This window comes from Pelophylax lessonae (assembly GCF_965119305.1).
Source record: "Pelophylax lessonae genome assembly, chromosome: 1".
NCBI classification, from domain to species: Eukaryota; Metazoa; Chordata; class Amphibia; order Anura; family Ranidae; genus Pelophylax; species Pelophylax lessonae.
In genome coordinates, this window is record NC_138768.1 from 410,124,002 (window position 1) to 410,144,177 (window position 20,176).

The window sequence follows — 20,176 nt, forward strand, 5'->3', positions numbered from 1 at the left end:
AACACCTCCAGGATGAAAAGACTACTCCCCTTGGTCCAACACCTGCCGACTGCCAATTTTCCACCCTGGGAATGTGTACGGCAGAGAGGGCTGGAACAAGCCGATCTGCCCACCTTAGAATACAGGCTACCTCCAGAGTAGCCAGGGCACTTCTTGTGCCCCCTTGGTGATTGACATAAGCCACGGCCGTGGCACTGTTTGATTGAATGCGCACTGGGCATCCCTGAAGACTATCCGTCCAATGATCCAGACACAGCCTGATAGCTTGGAGTTCCAGGACATGGATTGGTAAGTCTGGACTCTTCCAACGTCCAGGTCCCTTGAGCAGAATTCTTGCCGAGGACGCCTCCCCAGCAGGACAGGCTGGCATCTGTGGTGACCACTGTCCAATACAAGGGGAGGAAGGAACTCCCCAGCCGAAGCGCTGGAAAGCGAAGCTACTGTATCAGGAAATCATTTGTTCCATGACTCAGCCGGATTTGATTGTCCAGAGACTGTGAAGTCTTATCCCACTTGGTCAGAATCTCCCTTTGCAGGGACCTTGTATGGAACTGTGCAAACGGAACCACCTCGAAGGTAGATCCCATCAGGCCCAGCACCCACCTGCAAACCCGGAGGGATGACTATTTGTTGGACAGCAGGAGGTAAATTGCAGCCTGCAAGTTCTGGGGTTTGTCAAGAGGAAGGAGTACTCTGGCTACGCCCGAGTCCAGAACCAGACCCAGATAGCCCAGCTTAGTGGACGGAAAGAGGGGAGACTTCTGAAAATTCAGAATCCATCTGAATTCCCGCAGAGTTCGTATTGTTATCTCCAGGTTCTCCACGATAGCAGAGGGAGACTTCGCTTGCAGAAGGAGATCGTCAAAGTAGCCCAGTACCGCGATCCCCCATTGGCGTAGCAAGGCTAGCATTGGAGCAAACACTTTCATGAAGACCCAAAGAACGGAGGCAAGACCAAATGCTAACGCCCCAAACTGATAATGCTCCTCTCCCACAGCAAAGCGGAGAAAACGCTGGTGACTGGCAGATATTGGCATGTGAAGGTAAGCATCCTTGAACAGGTTTGAGTAAAAACCCTAAAAACGTTCCGAAGTAGGAACCGGGACAATCACCCCTTGAAGGAAGAGGTCTTGTACCGCCCCAAACACAGACCCTGTAACCAGTCTGTGGACAGGCGCAGGTTGGAAGGAAAAAACCTTGCCGGGGGAAGGGGGGACAAGAGCGAAACTCGTTCTTGCAGCCGGACCGAATAACTTTGTGGGCCCACTTGTCTTACCCCAGGGAAGTCCACAGGTCCGAAAAACAGAGAAGACGTCCCCTCAGCCCTGATACGGGTGAGGGCGCACCTTCATGCTGAAGGAGCCATGTCTGTGGGTCTGGAGAAGCCTGCTCTCAGCTTGCCACACCAGGTTCGTTTGGATCAGGCCAGAAGAAGCCCTTAAAGGCTATGAGCCCTTGTCAGTCGACCTTGAGGGACGAAAAAACGACTTCTTAGCTAAAAAGGAAGGTCCACGTCTACAATGAGGTTCCTTGCCTTTAGCAGCCTGTGGAAGAAAGGTTCTCTTCCCCCCCTGTGAGACTTTTTAGGATGTCATCCAGGGTAGCTCCAAACAGACGATCTCCTTGAAAGGGAAGGTCAGTCAAGGCCTTTTTAGAAGTCTGGTCCACAGACCTTTTTGCTAGCCCGTTGCCCACAAGCCGCCTCCAACTGGGAAACAAGGGACTCCAGGACTGCCGTCCGTGCATGGATGGTTGGACCTGGAGGACCCCGTAACCTCAGAGAGGGGAACAGGTGGGTAAATGTGCTCCAAAGACTCCTTGAGTCAAGAGGGGGACCCCAAAAAAAAGGGTAACACACTGCTAAGGGACAACCCCCATCACGCTGGCAGCACCACCTGGTTGCAAAGCATTAGGCACAGAGCGATCCTCAGCAGAAAGAAAGAGGACCCCACCAGACTCACCACCCGCCAACACAAGCACCTGCAAGCACCAGGAAATTCTGCACTACACGTGCGGCGATCAGGAAGCTAAACGATCCAGGAGTCAGCACCAGGGGATAAGGAGGGACTCCCGCCGCCAAAATTGCCACCCACAGGGCTTCACTGTCATGGCTGCCACTATTTGCAATGGCATACAACAAGAAAATGGCTGCCGGACTACACAAACATGGCCACGTGTATAGAAACACAGGCTACAACAAAATGGAGGCCCCACACAGCACCATGAGGCATACAGGGACCCAGAATTGGAGGACCAGGCGTCAGGACAGATCCAGACAGGACAGGGGGCCCTGGCAGGAGCCCCCACCAGGTACAACCCCTTCCCCTATGATCGATCGTCCGGTCAGCGGCCATCGCCAGTTAGTGCCCTGCCCCCACCCAGGAAAGTGGCCAGACCACCCAAAAAAAATACATCCCCAGTGTATGTGGTGGGGGGGGGGGGCGCCAGGATGGGAGGGACTTGGCAAAGGGGGGTGCCTGCGGGAAGGAGGGGAACCCAGGAGTCCGACCGTCCCAAGGAGGGGCCCACTTCCACCCCAAAACCCTCCAGGGGTAGAAGGGGGACTGCTACTCACCATACCAGGAACCAGGTGGGCACCGCTCCACAGATACTTCTCTCCATCTAAATGGGGGGGTTGTCGGCCAGGAGGAACGCTGTGACTTGGGCAGGTCCTATGCGACCTCGCGAGACATTTAACTCGCAGGGCCAGCTCCCATTCAGTGGGGCTATGTCTTGGCCGATCTAGTGCGGAGCTGAGGTTTGCGCGCAGTCGCTGGCCAGACTGGGGTGACCACTGGATCTAGATCTAGCCCTTCGCCAAGTCGGCAATTAATAGTAGATCTCACTGGAAAAATCCAGGAGGAAACAAAAATGTAAAAAAACAAAAAAAAAAATTGCCAGGACCAAGGATCCCAGCAAGGAACTAGGTCCTTACTCCTGACTAGGCAGAAAAAAAACTGAGCCACTATAGCAGAGATAGGGAGTATACCCCCTGGGGACTGCCCATGGGTGTAGCTAGAATTTGTTTCTGCCTAGTGTTCTACTCCTGTAGGGGGGGGGGGGCAGTATATTTTTGACATACCGTAAAATCCATTTCTCTGATGTTCATTGACGGACACTGCTCCTGATTCTTCTTAACCATTTGGTTATACTGCCCCCTACAGGAGTAGGACACTAGGCAAGAAAAAGCTGGACTATGCATATGGGGCAGTCTCTGGAAGTATACTCCCACTCTCAGCTATAGTTTTGTTACAAGCAGTGTCAGAAGAAAGCCAACTCCACAGAGGTGTGGGTGTTGTGTCCGTCAATGAACATCAGAGAAATTGATTTTACGGTAAGTCAAAAATCCTATTTTCTCTATCGTTCATTAACGGACACAGCTCCTGATTCTTTTTAACCATTGGAACATCCCAAAGCAGTGTTAAACATGAGGGGTGGGAAAACATCAGAAAAAAATTCTCAAGGCTAACCATAGCCAACCAGGTAACACAGAGCTCAACCATAAACAACTGGAGCTCCCCTGAAAAACAATACACACTCAAAGAGGACCAGGTCCAATAAACAGCAGTCAGCAAAACCTTGCGGCCAAAAGAAGCATCCGCAGATGCCAACACAACCACTTTACAAAAGAACTTTGTAAAAGTGCGCAACGACGACCAGACGGCCGCCTTGCAAACCTGCGTCACTGATGCTTGATAATGGTAAGCCCAGGAGACACTAAGGAACTTGACCCCTGACACGATAGGCCTGAAACACCGTCTGATCCATCTGGAAATGGTCGCAGAAGAAGCGGACAACCCTTTGTGAGGTCTGCCCGTGAGCACAAATAGAGAGTTGGGACTTCCTAAAAGACTCTGTAGCTGCCAGGTACACCGTAATTGCACGGACCCCATCTAAGACATCCAAGGCAATTTCCTTCAGATTTTTAGGTCTGGGACACAGGGAAAGCAACGCAATGTCTGCATTCAAATGACAGTCAAAGATCACCATAGGAAAGAATGACGAGAGGCAACGCACCACCTTATCCTTGTGAATCACCATAAGGTGAACAACAGGATAACCCCCCGTTCCGACACCCTGCATGCAGAGGTGATAGCTACCAAAGAAGACCACCTTCTGGGGCAGCGTAAGCAGGGAACCATCTGAATATTTTCAAGATTTTAAGATTTCAGGGGTGGCAACGGTGCCCGCACTGCAGGAACCAAATGTCGGACACCCTGAAGAAAAGGTACACACCAGGGAATGTGTGGTCAAAGGTCGTTGAAAAAAGACCACCAAAACCTGATACCTGGCCCCTGATGGTACACACCAGGCCAATTTCCTGTTGAAGGAAGGTTAAGATCCACGAAGAAGGAGCAAGGATGAACCAAGGAGACAAACTATGTACGACTATCACATACAATGGTAGATATTTCTAAAGGCAGATTTCCTAGCTTTTAACAGCGTAGGAATCACTAATTCAGTCAAACCTCCATCCTTCAGCACCTGGCGTTCAACAACCAGGCCATTAGAGCCAGTGACTGTAAAGCAGGATGGAAGATTGGTCCTTGGGAAAGCAGATCCTCCGAGAGGAAGTCCCCAAGTATAATCGGCGACCAGCCGTGCCAGACCGACATACCAAGACTGGCAAGGTCAGTCTGGAGCCACTAGAATGACCGGAATCCCCTCTGCCTGAAGCTTGTACAGGAGTCGTGGCAGAAGTTTGAGAGGGCTGAAAAGAATCAGTCAGCCCACCTTAGAAAGCCAGCTACTTACCAAGCCACCAGGTCACTTTTTGTGCCCCCTTGGTGATTGACATAGACCACGGCCGTGGCATTGTCCAAAAGACACCCCTGAAGACGATTGTCCAATGAGCCAGACAAAGTCTGGTCGCTCGGAATTCCAGTACATTAATCGTCAGTGTGGGCTCTGCAAGAATCCAGACCCTTTGAGCACTTCTGTGTTGAGAAAACCTCCCCACCTGGACAGGCTGGCATTCATGGAGAGTTGGAGACAACCGTCCAGTACAGAGGGAGAAGGATTTTCCCTGTTGAAGTGCTGGAGAGCGAAGCCACAGCTAGAGACTGTTGATCCTTGACCCATTTCACCAGAATATCTTTAGCAGAGATCTTGTGTGGAACTGTGCAAACAGACCGCCTCGAGGGAGGACACCATCAGGTCCAGGTAACCCAATTTGACCTGGAAACCGGCGAGACTGCTACAGGTGGGACTGCCCACCTTTAACGCAGTAAATCCTCATAAGAATAATGCAAGCAAAAAACTGGCAACCACTGCGTTGTGGACAACCCCACTGTTTTGAGACAAGTTGTCAAGGTAAGCAGAAAGAGGAACACCCTCGCCAATTTGGAGGGCCTGTGGGTGCCAAAAGGAACCGGTGCCTCAGACGCGGCATTAGCTGCCACCTCAATTTTTAAAGTTTCACGCACTGACACAAACAGTGCATCCACCAGCGCCTATTTAAGCGTGGCTAGAGGAGCAGAGTAATCATCCCCACCATCTGAGCTCTCGGTGAGTTTGACGTAGAGCCAGTAGGGCCACTATATACTGAGCTCACCCTGAAAACATGATCTGGGGAGGCCGCTAACTGCGATCCCGCAAGGGGACGCCAGCCAAGGGTCCACAAATAGATTACCTTTTGGACCCCACAAAAAAACAAGAGGGACATAATAGGACAAAGCCCCCTTAAAAGGGGGCCGCCCGCCGTGACGCGGAAGCACGGGCAGGGTACCATCGCTAAAACAAGGCAAGTGCCCCACACAATAATGGTGGCAAGACTTTCATTAAAAATGAAGCAACCCCACAGTGCCAAGGGATGTACAAAGCTGACCATACGGCCTAAATTTTTGTGGGGGCTCAGCCGCAATTGCATGGATCCTCAGCCCAGCAGAAGCCCAAAGGAAGAGTGGGGGCTTCAATAAAGGACTAATTTTTTGAGTGCTGCCAACCAGTCCATTTCTTCCATTTGCTTCTGTTGCAACCAGGGCGTGCTCCTGAATGTCCTCTCTGAGGCTGAACATTGAACTGAGGTTTTTTTGTCCTGGAGCAACACAGTGCCTTGCTTGGGGGCTTCAGCTACATGAACTGGGGCACCACAAACCCCCCCTCCCCCCCCCCAACTGCGGCGCCCGACTCGGCCGCATGGCCTAGTAGTCAGCAGACCCTGGCCTAACTTTTTTAGGACGCAAGCCCCAGTGGAGCCGACCACCCAGGGGAAGGCGGATGCCCAAACGGGAGGCAGTGGCCGCCTCACGTAGTTTCCGGAGTAGTAGGCCGCAAAGTCCTGGGCTAAATTTTCATCTGGATCCGGCCGTGTGAGGCTTGCGGATGATAAACTATCCGCTCTCCCAGCCAAACAACCGTCGCAGGGAGCCCAGAGGTCATCCCTGCCCTAGTCACCAACCTCCAGGATGGCAGGGAGCCCCGCTCAACCCCCTGTTATGCACCAGGAAAAACCCGGTCAGCAGCAACCTCAACCAGCCCCCTTAAGAGCATGTGGCAAAAGCCAGCTCATAACCTCACCCAGGGAGGATGGGGGGGGCGCCGAAAGACCCAAAGTGATTGAAATTTTAGAGGGGCTGGGGTCTGACCATCTCAGGGAGGGGCCCACGACCACCACAAAACCCTTGATGGGTAGTGGGGGGTACAGCTACTTACCACACTAGGAAATGGGTGGGCACTGCTCCGGACAGGACACCGCTCCATTGTAATGTGGGTGCTGTCGGCCAGGAGGAAACGCTGCCACTCTGGCCGAAGCCAGTTCGTATGCGTCCTCACGAGACGTTTAACTCACAGGCCAGCCCCTGTCCAGTGGGGCTATATCTTGGCCGACCTAGCACAAAGCTGCGGTCTGCACGCCCTCTCTGGCCAGACTGGGGGGACCCCAAGGATCTATCAAGTTCATCGCCCAGTCTGGCACTTGATTGTAGTTCTCACGGGAACAAAATGATAAAAAGAGGAATAAAATTCCATTTAAAATTAAAAAATTGCCAGGAACAGAGATCCCAGCAAGAAACTAGGACCTTACTTCTGACTAGGCAGAAAAAAGAAATTAGTGCCTATAGCTGAGAGTGGGTGTATATCCCCTGGGACTGCCCATAGGCATAGTCAAGCTGTTTCCTGCCTAGTGTCCTACTCCTGTAGGGGGGCAGTATAACTCAATGGTTAAGAAGAATCAGGAGCTGTGTCAGTCAATTATGTTTTTTCTTAACATCTCTCAGATAAGACAGTATTTCCATGTATTTACATTATACATGTATATACATTATATAGACAAGGTTTGCAAAAAATTAGATAAAACCATACTCCTTTAAATTAAAGAAATGTGTTACCCAAAATTACATATTCCTGATTTGTGCCTGCTGTACCATGTACTTGCATGAAAAAGTATCCTGTTCTCTTTGTATTGTTACCTTTGTGTGAAATCTCTGGTGTTCGTCAGTCCCTCTGCATTTTCTATTAAAAACTGACAACACTAGGCATGACAGCACAGCCTGGTCAGTTTTCTGGCTGTGCTGAGAACTGCACAGTCATTCACTGGGAAGACCAGTGTGCTTCTGTTTCTCCTTCTTTAGTTCTCTGAGCTTCTTATGGAGCCGAGGGTATGTGATCACTTACAAAAAAAGGAAAATCTGTATTTATGAGAATATATATATATATATATATATATATATATATATATATATATATATATATATATATATATATATATATATATATATATATATATATATATATATATACACACACACACACACACACACACACACACACACACACACACACACACCGACTGCTCAAAAAAATTAAGGGAACACTTTGAAAACACATCAGATCTCAATGGGGTAAAATATGTTGGATATCTATACTGATCTGGACTGGGTAATGTGTTAGGAACGAAAGGATGCCACATCGTTTGATGGAAATTAAAATTATCAACCTACAGAGGGTGAAATATAAAGACACTGAAAATCAAAGTGAAAAAATGATGCAGCAGAGTAGTCCATTTTGCTAAAATGTCATTGCAGCAACTCAGAAAGGTACTCCGTAGTTTGTATGACCCCATGTGCTTGTATGTATGCCTGACGATGTCGGTGCATGCTCCTAATGAGAGGACGGATGGAGTCTTGGGGGATTTCCTCCCAGATCTGGACCAGGGCATCACTGAGCTCCCTAACAGACTGAGGCGCAACCTGGCGGTGTGGGATGGGCCGAAACATAATGTCCCAGAGGTGTTCTATTGGATTTAGGTCAGGCGAGCGTGGGGGCCATTCAATTGTATCAATTCCTTCATCCTCCAGGAACTGGCTGCATACTTTCACCACATGATGCCGGGCATTGTCATGCACCAGCATAGGGTCTGAAGATGGGTCCAAGAATGTCATCCCCAATAACTAAATGTCAGTCAGGGTGCCATTGTCTAGCGTGTAAAGGTCTGTGTGTCCCTCCATGGATATGCCTCTCCAGACCATCACTGACCCACCACCAAACCTCTCATAATGAACGATGTTACAGGCACAGAACGATGTTACTGGGACAGGAGGGATTTTAGCAGCAGGACAGAAAGACTGGACGTACTATACCTGTGTACAATGATTACTTTTTTTGGGCGTGGCTAGTACATCCAGTGTCTGCAGTTGGTTAAGACATGTTAATTGTATATTTAGAATGTGGGTATATGGGAGCCTGTGACTCCAACATGAATTCTCTTCCTCAATGGCTGGTAATATCAGAGGAGGTGTAGACAAGATTGTGCAAAAGGTTTTTCTCCAAGTTTGGTCTGCTCCCCTATCAGTCAGACAGCCGACACAGCTGAATGGATTGAAGCAGTCTGCCATGATGGTCAAAAGTAACTGAGCCATTGGGGGGGCGGGCAAGAAGAGGGGGGGTTGCCTAAAAGGGAAAGACAAAGGGGCAGGAACAGTTACCCTGTGGAAGAAGAAGAGAGTACAACATGTCCCTCCTAGATAAGCCCCCACTTCTTGCCCTTTGTTGCCCTGTTTTCCTCCTTTGTTCTATTCCTAGTTGGCCTAGCAGTGATGTGTCATCCTTTTTTCCTCACTTTAATATGGCCACATAGGAAGAGGAAAACAGGAGCCAAGAGAGGGCAAAAAAGCAGATGACCAGTAGGCAATTGGGGCCAACACAGAGAAAGAAACACGCACTTGGAAGCAATAATGATAGAGAAGACATGGGCTTGAGGAATAGTGAAAGGGTGGTCTAAAGAATGCTTAAAAAACAGCAATATCTGCAATAACAGCTGACAGAAAGAAAAATGCGGGGGGCTGCTTAAAGACCTGCTTCGAAAACTGTCTGTATGGGCTTGAGGTGGGCGGCAGAGCCCTCTATGTATCACTGCTTAGCAACTGTGCAAGTTTTACAGAAAATCAGCTTGTATACATGCATAGGATCACAATATAGAACAGCAACAATATGAAATACATACCAAGCAACAGCTGAGGATGGACTTTTTTCAACACACCAAGGAGGTTTTTCACTGGTTTCTTTGGAAGCTGCTTCCAAGTCACATTTCTTTTCTCCTCCGCCCTGGTATGAATGAACCAAAAATGCTGTCACTGTCTGGATAGAACATACCTAAATACACTACATCACAAGCCTATGCAAAAAAGCTCTTACCATACATGTTCTAAGTGTTGTATTAATGTTTTCACTTTGTGATAAGTGATCATTTTGATAACACTAAGTAATTTACTATTTCTCATTTTTGACACGTCAATCATCATATGTTGTATACTAGTTTGATGGTTCGTGTGGCCTTAAATGAGAGGTGTGGCCAATGCTCTTTTGGCCATACTTCTCCTGTGAGAATGAACTACAAAGGGGCAGTGAGGGGAATGGTCACCCTGCAAAGGAGAGTCTGATCCCCTACACATGAAAGGATTGCAGAACAGCTTCTGAATAAGGACTTTGAAAGAAAATACCAATAGAATGGTGGTGGTCCTGCTGCTGCTTTATAGTTCTGATTGTCTAATTGGCCAAAAAAAGGTTTATCCCAGAGTGGGGTTTTAAAGAAATATATTTTTTATACGATACTAGTGCCTTGAGGTAATGCAGAATTTTTAATCTGGTGTTATTTTCAGATCTGTGAGCTATTTTGGATACAAAGTTATGTTGATCCATCCATGCACCACTTTTTTGTATACTTTCTTTTAAGAAAGAAGCTTTCTGAATTTTCAAATGTTTTGGTGATTAGATTATTAAATTTCCTACCTGTTCTCTTTAGATGTATTTTTACAACCATTTGTAATCAGCTAGAAAAAAAATGTTTAGGCTGCCTCAGTTGCTTTTGTTTTCTTACAGAATACTATGATGCTGAGATTAGACCTTTGGAGGGGCCATATCATCTCTTCTAGGACTACTTGCTCCTCCTCCGAAGACCGTTCTTTAGGACTATTTCTCTTACACAGCTGATTTTGTTTGATTTAATGACTGTTTTTAAGCTACATAGTATCTACTTTATCAGTAACAGCTGTTTGGTATAACTTTTCTTTTTTTCATAAACTGGACCATATGCATGCAAAAATCCATAAATTGTGCAAGTGTAGATAGAAGAATTTATGTTCTTTTAGAGGCAAAAGGTAAACACACCAAATATTAATTTGATTTCATTTTTATTTCCGCTTTATACATTTTGTAGGTTAATTGACAAATAAAAAATAGATCTATTATTTTTGAAAGCATAACAACTTTATAGCATTTTACCACAAATGCTTAAGGCTTCATTCACATGGGCACATAGACCCATACCTCTTTGGGGAAAGTTGTGTTTCTATGCCCAGGGGATGACAGGTGTTCCATGAAGCCAGCCTGTCAAAAATCAATGATATGCGGAGAGCGAGTAGCTGTACAGATCTTGGCATACATGGCAGTATTTATATCCTGCAGGAACAGAGATCCATACGGCTGCTCCATCCCTCAGTGTGTCACTATTGTTGACAGTCTGACTGCACAAACACTTGTCATTCCCCAGTGGCAGAAAAAAAATAACCCTGCATGGAAGTACAAGTCTATGCGCTCATGTGAACGAAGCCTTAAACTTTTGCATAGTTCTGCGTGTGTGTGAGTACATATTCATTTATAAACACGTGACTTCAAACACTTACGTGTAAACCATGCTTGTGTCCAAATCGATGCATACAACATCCTGGGGTGGGTCATATAAATCAAAATACCGAGAGTCCACTCCGACAATAAATGGGATAGGAGCACTAAGTACTCCTGCCAGAGATAAGGGGCACAAGGGAACATATGGACACTGCCACTGGAAAGGGAAGATCATCTAGAGACAAAATTAGGAATAGGTCATTTCTATTCAAACAGCTATACTTCTAAGCCTAAATTACATTGCATCTAAATGCATATTAACATAAAGGGCACACAGGTGAGCGTTCCTGACCAAAAAAGTGCTCGACTAGCTCAGATAAGCATAACCCAGCATTTACACAGCCAGTATTAGCTGAAGCTTTAATACTAAAAGCATGATTTTATTACCAACAATTAGAGTTATAATATATTATGGCTTGAATTCAGGAACATTTATCACAAAAGTTTCACCAAAAGGCAACCTTCAACAAGGTACTTTATACAAATATCTCAGGACAGGCTGTTGGAGTACATCCAATAACAGCATGATTGGCAGGTATCTTCACAATAAATTTCATTCTCGTCAAAACCTAAGGTTCCAGTAGCAGAACATATTAAGCCTTGGTTCACACATACGCAGGAACCAGCGCGATTCTAGTGTGGGTTCCTGCATCGCATCTCCCTCATAGGCAGTTCACACTGCCCTCTGCAAACCGCTGCGTAAGTCAATACAAAGTTAACGACACCCCAGATTGGTTTGCAGATCCCAGCGCGAACTGTAACCTCCAACAGAAATTGGATCGCATGGATCGCATGGGTGCAATCCTATTCCAGTGCAGGGGGAAAAAAAAAGGTTCCTGCACCTTTTTTGTGCGAATCCAATGCGAGTTCAGCCATACAACTGACATTGCATGTGATCTGCACAGCAAGTCAGGAATGGGTAATTTGGTCTGAACCCCCCCCCCCCCCTTCTAAATTGTTAGAATACAGCATACTTACCTCTAAAGAATATGTGTATATACTATTTAACTGTATTTTTTCCCTGTCAGACTTGAAATATCAGCCCAGTGTCAGGCTGCAAAGACCCCCATGGAGGCACACTTTTCTCCTGTTGGAGGTCAAGTCAGATAACAGACTGGAAGGTGGTGAAACTATCAAAAGCTTTAAATTTACATTCATGCCTCTCAAACGACACTTTCCTGAGTGTCTTAACAATGAGCTCAGAAAGGAAAATGGCAGCATTACACCCTGACACTACTCTATAAAAGAAAAAAGTGAAAAAAACAAAACATCAAAAATAACTAATATAGAACGATGCTATACGTAGCAAAAATTATAGAGTGAAAAGTCAGGGCATTACAGGTATCGGTTTGTGACTGGTTCTCTTTAAAGTTCTGTAATGTATACACACAGGTTTCCAACACTATAAAAAAAGCCCTCATCTTTTTAGGTGCAATGGCACAATAGGTGCAGCTATTGAAAGGTTTTCTTTTTTTTTTTACTTTAATGCAGAGAATACATTAAGATTAAAAAATGTTGCCTTTATAACCACTTGAATTGGCACTATCCTTATTTTTTAAAAATAATCAATTTACATCCACCACGTAAAGAATACGTTACCACAACATTTCATATTCCTGATCTGTATCTGTTGTACCATGTACCTGTATTAAAAAAAATATCCTGTTCTCTTTGTATTTCTTCCTTTGTGTGAAATCCCTGGCATTCCTACCGATTCCCCTTCTTTCCCATTTCAACTGGCCACGCTAGGCATCAGAGCACATTCATTCCAGCGTGGTCAGTTTTCTGTCTGTGATGGGGGAGCACAGCCTGCCCCCCCACCAAGAACTCTGCTGACACAACCCTCCCCTGCACAGCTAATCACTGTGCTGCTGTTTCTCTACCACCCACCTCTCCAAGACACTATGCAGCTGAGAACAGAGGTTATGTGAACATTTCTAAAAAAAAAAAAAAAAAGAAAGAAAATAAAATTATTTATAATGTAGATAGATATAAAACTGCTTTGCTTTCATTTCATTGTTTCATTTCTATTCCAAACCCAATGGGTTGTTTTACAAGGTGAGGGTTCACATATACTTTAAAGTTGATGGTTAGGTATGAATATTTTTTCATAGTTACATTGGTCAAGCTTGGACCAAAGTATGTATATGCCATATCTGACCGACTTGTGTGAAAACAGGAAGCAGTGTAGTAGGTACCACCAACTACAGTAATCGCCACTAGCTTCCAGGTCCCGATGCCAAGCAGCTACCCTACTGCTTTGTGAACAACGAAGGTTGCTCACGCAACATGCATATTATTTACAGAACACTGCATTTTCTCTGGGAAAGCAAAGAGTTCTCAGTATGGGCAAGGTGGAGTTTGTGATGTCACCACCCACCTCTCCACGTTGCCCAATCAGAGAACGCGCAGTTTAAGTTGGACCAATGTAACTATGCAAAAATATCCATACAGAAATTTCAGCTTTAATGGTCCTGTAATCTATTTTCTTGCAATGTTTTTCTGCCTTTTTCTGCTCCTTTGTAATGTTCTCTGTAAGCTCCTGAATCTCCCTTTAGCCTTTTATTCGTGCATACAGTACTTGTTAGTTGCGATCATGTGCACTGCTCTATAAACACAACAAATCCCATAGTCCCTGGTCCATCTTCTAAACAAGCAAGAGAGGGAGGCTATGTTCCTACATACAGATAGAGAACAAATATAGCTACCCTCTAAATGGAAGTTGGATCACAGCATGAAAAAAAAAAAAAAGTGTGATGCGGTGGAGCTTGTGTAGAGAAATAAAAACCTTTTTCCGTTAATACATACTTGAATTTGGTGTAAATTTTAAGGAAAACATTAAAATTGGCATATATGTACACATTAAAGCTGAAGTTCAGCTGATTTTTTATTTTTTTTTTTTGCTCAACAGCTTTAGTGACATACATACTTATAAAGCTGAAGTTTAGCAGATTATTAATAGTAAGCGTCTGTAAAACAAAGGATTTCCCTTGTCATGCAGGCAGCTTAATCCTGGAAAATTTTCATTGCAGGGATGCCCTGTCCTCTTCCTGTAGCTAAACTTCCAGAGCACATGGTGTTAATGGCTTCGGACTGAGCTGCTGTGAAAAAAGATCCTGACAAGGGCCCACCTCCTTGTCCATTGAGAAAAGTTCTTTAATTGCTTTCTGTCTGTAACATGACCGGTTTAATAGGAAAAGTCTAAAGAATCACAGGATTTTTCCCCCATTCACAGAGTTACAGGTAGTGAAAGAAATCCACAGGAACAGTTTAACAGCAGCTTAGCCTGACATTATTAACTCCCTCCCTGCACGCCATAAGTACAGCCACAGAAGGAAGATGGGGCACATCTGCAGTGTCCAGAATCTAGTTGCCTGCAGGACATCCTTTATTAAAAAGTAAACAGTGTCTGTAAAAAAAAAAATTAAAATGATATTATATAGGCTAAACTCCAGCTTTAAAAAGTGACCCTGTCACAACAGACCAAATACATAATCTAGAAGTATACAACAGTCTGCTTGGTCTGTCAGTAGCTTCCATGAATAATAAGTTGCATTTTTTCTTTCATCTTGGACACTTCCTGGAGTGACAAAGGCTCTCTGAAGCAGACAGTCAACAGCTGTGTCTGTAGAAGAAACAGAAGTATGCAGTATTTTACAAGTTAGTGCTTACTTACAGCCACAACGGCTTCAGCCACACCAGTCAGGACCGCCGGTCGGAGTGAATGAAGGAGGATTTTGCTCTCTAGCAGTACAAAAAGTAGCAAAGTGGCACAGTTTTCTGGCCCCAGACTCATCACCAATGTACTAAAATTTGCCCCACTGCAAGAAGCAAAAACAGATTAATTTAAAACAAAACACAAACTATGTAACAAAGACATCCTACAACTAAGCGCCGGTTCAAACTGCAGCGACGCTACTTCGCACCGCCACCTCCGAGGTCGCGGTGCGAGCAGCGCGCTGCTACCTCGGAGCGGCCGCCACGGACTTCATAACATTGAAGTCTATGGCGGTCGCCTCCGGGTCGCCCCAAAGAAGCTCCGGACCCTTTTTCTAGGTCGGAGCGACTTGTGTCGCTCCTATTAGAATGGGTCCGCAGCTTCCCTATGGGAGGCGACCTGCAGCGACCTGTGAGGCGACCAGGTCGCCTCACAGGTCGCCCTAGTGTGAACCGGCACTAAATCTTGCACCCATGACTTCATAAAGACCTTTAGATCAAGAGCAATAAAACAGTCTTATAACTGCCATGGTTGATGAAAAGTTTGTAGCTCTGATTTACTATATCAAACCTTTACTTTTGTTTAGAAAAAAAAACACATTCCCCTCTGGGTGATCTATGTACATTGCAAGATTTTAACAAACTTTGTTGCAGATTCCTTCCTTTTGTTATTGTGAAGAAATCCCTGTGTGTTTGTGTCTATGCGGAAAATGAATCTAAATGGGAGTGGTTTCGCAATTATCAACCAGCTCCTGCACCTGCAGGACATTAATGAGATGGGATTTCCTTTTGGAAGTATCTTACCAAAAATTACATTTTTGTTGCAGGGGATTCCAGATATAAGACTTGTATCTTAGTGCAGATTTCTGGGAAAATCAATGAGCCAATCACACAAGCAGGAAATGATGTTTCTGGGAGGTGTTCTGTACACATTCTGTATACAGAACACCTCCAGATAGCCATATTGCATTGCACTTTACAGAAAATTACAGTGCTGCAGACTGAAAAGAAAGGGTCATTTTTAACAACATTCAATTACAATATGACTTGAGTTGCAATTGTATTTTTTTTTTATTTGCAATTTTGTTTTCCCCACAAAAGTGGAGTTACCCTTTAAGCAGTTCATTATCTATGCTGCCTTCTAAGCCCTTAGAGGAGTACCTATTGAAATGGAAATCTCAGAATCCTACTTGTATACATGGGTGGAAAACTGTGAAACCTACCTACACCAGTCAAAACTGCCAGAATTTGGGCAAGTTGGATCTATGCCCCTGGTTTGACTGAATAACTTGCCAATAATGCTACCACTTCTCGGAATATTGTGGCACCTTAGCCTAATGTTACCCCTCTAAACTCCTAGACTTACATTCAGCTAGTTGCTCATTTATTGTCCTGTGAGAATTGTCCTTATGCCCCCTCTCTTCTTTCCCCCTCCCTTCCCCCAACCCTTTCCCTCTCTTCTCCCTTCCCTGTACCCTAAAGGGCATACTTAATTTCTTTCAGTTTGCTACTTGGTTTTCCACTTTATTCTTGTCCCCAAGCGCTCTCACTGACTAGTATTCCATTACTTATTTGATTGCGACTGTGTATATGGATAATTAATAAAAACCCATTTTTTTCTCTCTCTCAAGGACAACATTTGCAAGTGATTGTGTTCAATTTACAAAGCCAGAACCGCTGTGGTCTAGAGTGGCTCACAGTCCTCTATTGGGCTTTTAATTTATTTTAGATCTTGGAAATACACAAAATATATAGAAATACCATAAATTGGCAAATAGATATATAGCGCTCAGCATAAATGAGTACACCCCTTTTGAAAAGTACGATTTTAATCAATAACTCAATGAACACAAGAACAATTTACAAAATTTTTACAAAACTGAGAGTTTTATAGAACATTTGTTTTGCTCATTACATGAAAGTAAGGTCAATAATATAACTTCGATTACAAAATTTTCAGTTTTACTCAAAATTAGTCGATGCAAAAATGAATAAACCCCACAACAAAAACTACTACATCTAGTATTTTGTATGACCTCCACAATTTGTAAGGACAACACCAAGTCTTCAAGGCAAGAAATGAACAAGTAGAACTGTGTTGTGTTGGTTCCTCAAGCCAAGAGAAATGGGATTGTGTAGGCAAAAAACATAGCTTAAAATTGATTATATTTAGCTTAAAATTGATTATATTTATTTTACAAATTTACATACAGCGGGTGAAAACAATAAAGACAACAGTTGCGGTAGATGCCGCTAATTTTTCTTATACTTTAGTCTATTGGGTGATTCCGTTGTTTAAACTGTGGAGACATCCGGAGTGGATGTGAGTCCTGGAAAACCGTCTGTTTGACTCAAATCCACTCCGGATGTCTCCACAGTTTAAACAACCGAATCACCCAATAGACTAAAGTATAAGAAAAATTAGCGGCATCTACCGCCACTGTTGTCTTTATTGTTTTCACTCGCTGTATGTAAATTTGTAAAATAAATATAATCCATTTTAAGCTATGTTTTTGCCTACACAATCCCATTTCTCTTGACTTGAGGAACCAACACAACACAGTTCTATTATCTAGGGATTACGGCAACCACCTATACCTTTAGTGTTTCCATAGATACCCTACAAGAGAAATGAACAAATTGGCAGCATATTGCAACATCTATCTTTTTCCATTTATTAAGAACTACCTCTTTTAGAGCCTGGATTCTGGATGGAGAGTGATGCTCATATTGTCTCTTCAGAATTCCCCATAGGTGTTCAATTAGGTTCAGATCAGGAGCCATACTTGGCCACCAAATCACTTTCACCCTGTTGTTTGGAAATGCAACATTGGCCTTACATGTGTGTTTTGGATCATTGTCATGTTGGAAAACGACGACCAAGGGCACAGAGTGATGGTAGCATCTTCTCTTTAAATATAGAGCAGTACATCCCTGAATTCATGATACCATCAATGAAATGCAGCTCCCCAACACCAGCAGCCCCACAGAAGGACACTGCCACCACCATGTTTCACTGTAGGCACCATGCATTTTTCTTTGTACTCCCCACCTTTGAAACCTCATACAGTTTTGAAGCCATCAGTTCCAAAAACATTTATCTTGGTCCCATCACTACAGAGCAAAGTTCCAGTAGTCTTGTTTTTCAACATGGGCCTTGGTAAATTCTAGGTGGGCTTTTTTTGTGTGCATGGGCTTTAGAAGAGACTTCCTTCATGGACAACACCCGTGCATGCCATTTCTCTGCAGTGTATGCCATATTGTGTCATGGGAAACAATCACCCCAGTTTGGCTTTCTACATTTTTAGCTAACTGCAGTGAACTTGCATGGCGATTTTCTTCAAGCCTTCTCATCAGAGGACGCTCCTGTCGAGGTGTTCCCTTCTGTGGACGACCTGGACGTCTCTCTGAAATGGTTGCAGTTCCAGTTCAGTTTTACTACAGTATTCTGACTGATAAGTAAAGCTTTACTGATCTTTTTGTAGCCTTCACCTTTCTTGTGTAAAGAAATTCTTTTCTTTCTCAGGCCTTGTGACATTTCTCTTCCATGTGGTGCCATTGCCGACAGCATGAAATAAAAAAGGGGGTTTCTTAATCAAGTAATGCCCTTTTATAATCAACTGTCTGCTGGACGCCTGTTTAATTAATAATTAGACTCAGATGTAGTTGAATTCTTAATTAGGATTTTGGTCTAAAATTTAGGTTTGCTCCTCAGACTTTCATTGGGGTGTATTCATTTTTGCAACATGGTCTTGAATGAATGCAAATTAACAAATCTTGGTTGCAATCAATGGCCCACATTTGTGGGAGTATTTTGTAGTATAGTGTCCCATAGAAAATGTTGATTCTGAAGGGAAAGTCAAAGTTATCTGACAAATCTGTTGGGGTGTACTCATTTATGCTGAATGCTGTAGATCCACCTATACCAATTTTTTTTTTTTTTTTTTTTTTAGAAATCCTATAAAATCAAGATAGCATTGACAGTTTCCATATACAGGTGTGCTTTATTTTACTGTATATGACCAGACAAAATTTTATAATGGGATGGGGAAGACTTAGAAACCCTATCAGGTATTAATGCTATCCAGGGCTCAATTAGAGAGATTTTACTTCACCTTACTCTCTAGTAATAAAGCAGACAAGAAGTTAGGGTAAACCTGCAAAAGCAACACAGTCTGAATTTTTTTCCTTTAGTAGGGGAAGTTTAGAATCCCCGTTTTTTTCTTTACCATATTTAATTTGCAAACTTCCTGTCTTCTAAAACTGCTGTTTTCATTGTTACAGGGGAAAAAAAAAAAAGGGGGGACAAGCTCTAAAACTGATCCCTGGAAAACCGTGAAAACTTCTAACTCCTCCTATCCAAAAAAAAAAAGTTTTTGATGGACATACACTTTAACATTGTTTTTCAAAATATTTATTCATAGGGCATCGTTATGCCTGCTAAGTACGTACTTTAAAATACAATGTAAAAATGCCTGCACCAGCACATCAACCAATTACTGTACAGGGTCAAATTTTGAAGCTGTTAATGTGTACTGGTGAGTGGACATACTGGATGCCTTTGCTGTTATACCATCAGCTGGGCATCCATTATGCCCCCAATTACCTTTAGGAGGGATGGGCCACCTCCAGGCTCACCTGCCCCCTATCTATCCATTAGCTTGCATGTGCTTCCACTGTGAAGGCTCTTATAAATTCATTAGAGTTAGGACTGCAGGTATACAGGGAGCCGTGAAGTGGCCCTGCAGCTTTCACATGCGTTTGCAAATGTGTGCTAACTAAACCCCTGTTTTGACGCAAACTGTTAGACAGGTTAATCTGGTTGGTAAGCAAACTGGCTAGCAAATTGAACTGGGAATTTTACTTTTGTTTGTTTCAAATTTTGAAGCTGATTAACCTCCTATGGTCAGAATTCAATAATATCTAAGAACTATAATAAAAAAAAAACACTATACCTAAACCAACTGGCAGGTTAAACCATTTGTAAATCACAGTGGTATGAAACTTTACCCATTTCACTTCCAATTTTCCAAGCAGTGTGCTGAAAACACAACCTTTTGACTTACAAAACTTGAAACCACTAAATCGCAATTGTTTCGTATTTCCCCTTAAATAGATGTTGGGCAATCTGCCTGTGTGGATGACTGCCTAGCACATTCAGTTTAACTTAGAATGAATTATTAATATTTTCCATTTCCACAAACTCAGGCTTAAAGGGATACTAAAGGATTTTTTTTTTATTTTAACAAACATATTATACTAACCTGCTCTGTGCAATAGTTTTGCACAGAGGAGCCCTGGTCCTCCTCTTCTGGCATCCCCCTTTGGCACTCTCTGC

General features: G+C 44.0%; 1 protein-coding gene across 1 annotated transcript in view; it reads right to left on the reverse strand.

Annotated features, from left to right (window-relative positions):
• The window catches only part of DENND4C (DENN domain containing 4C), a 274,603-nt gene that overhangs the window by 151,549 nt on the left and 102,878 nt on the right, over positions 1-20,176 (reverse strand). The window contains exons 9-11 of the mRNA XM_082257942.1: positions 14,798-14,942; positions 11,121-11,296; positions 9,443-9,543 (exon numbers count right to left, since the gene is read on the reverse strand). Of these exons, the coding sequence (XP_082114068.1) occupies positions 9,443-9,543; positions 11,121-11,296; positions 14,798-14,942 (422 nt within the window). The remainder of the gene's footprint in view (positions 1-9,442; positions 9,544-11,120; positions 11,297-14,797; positions 14,943-20,176) is intronic.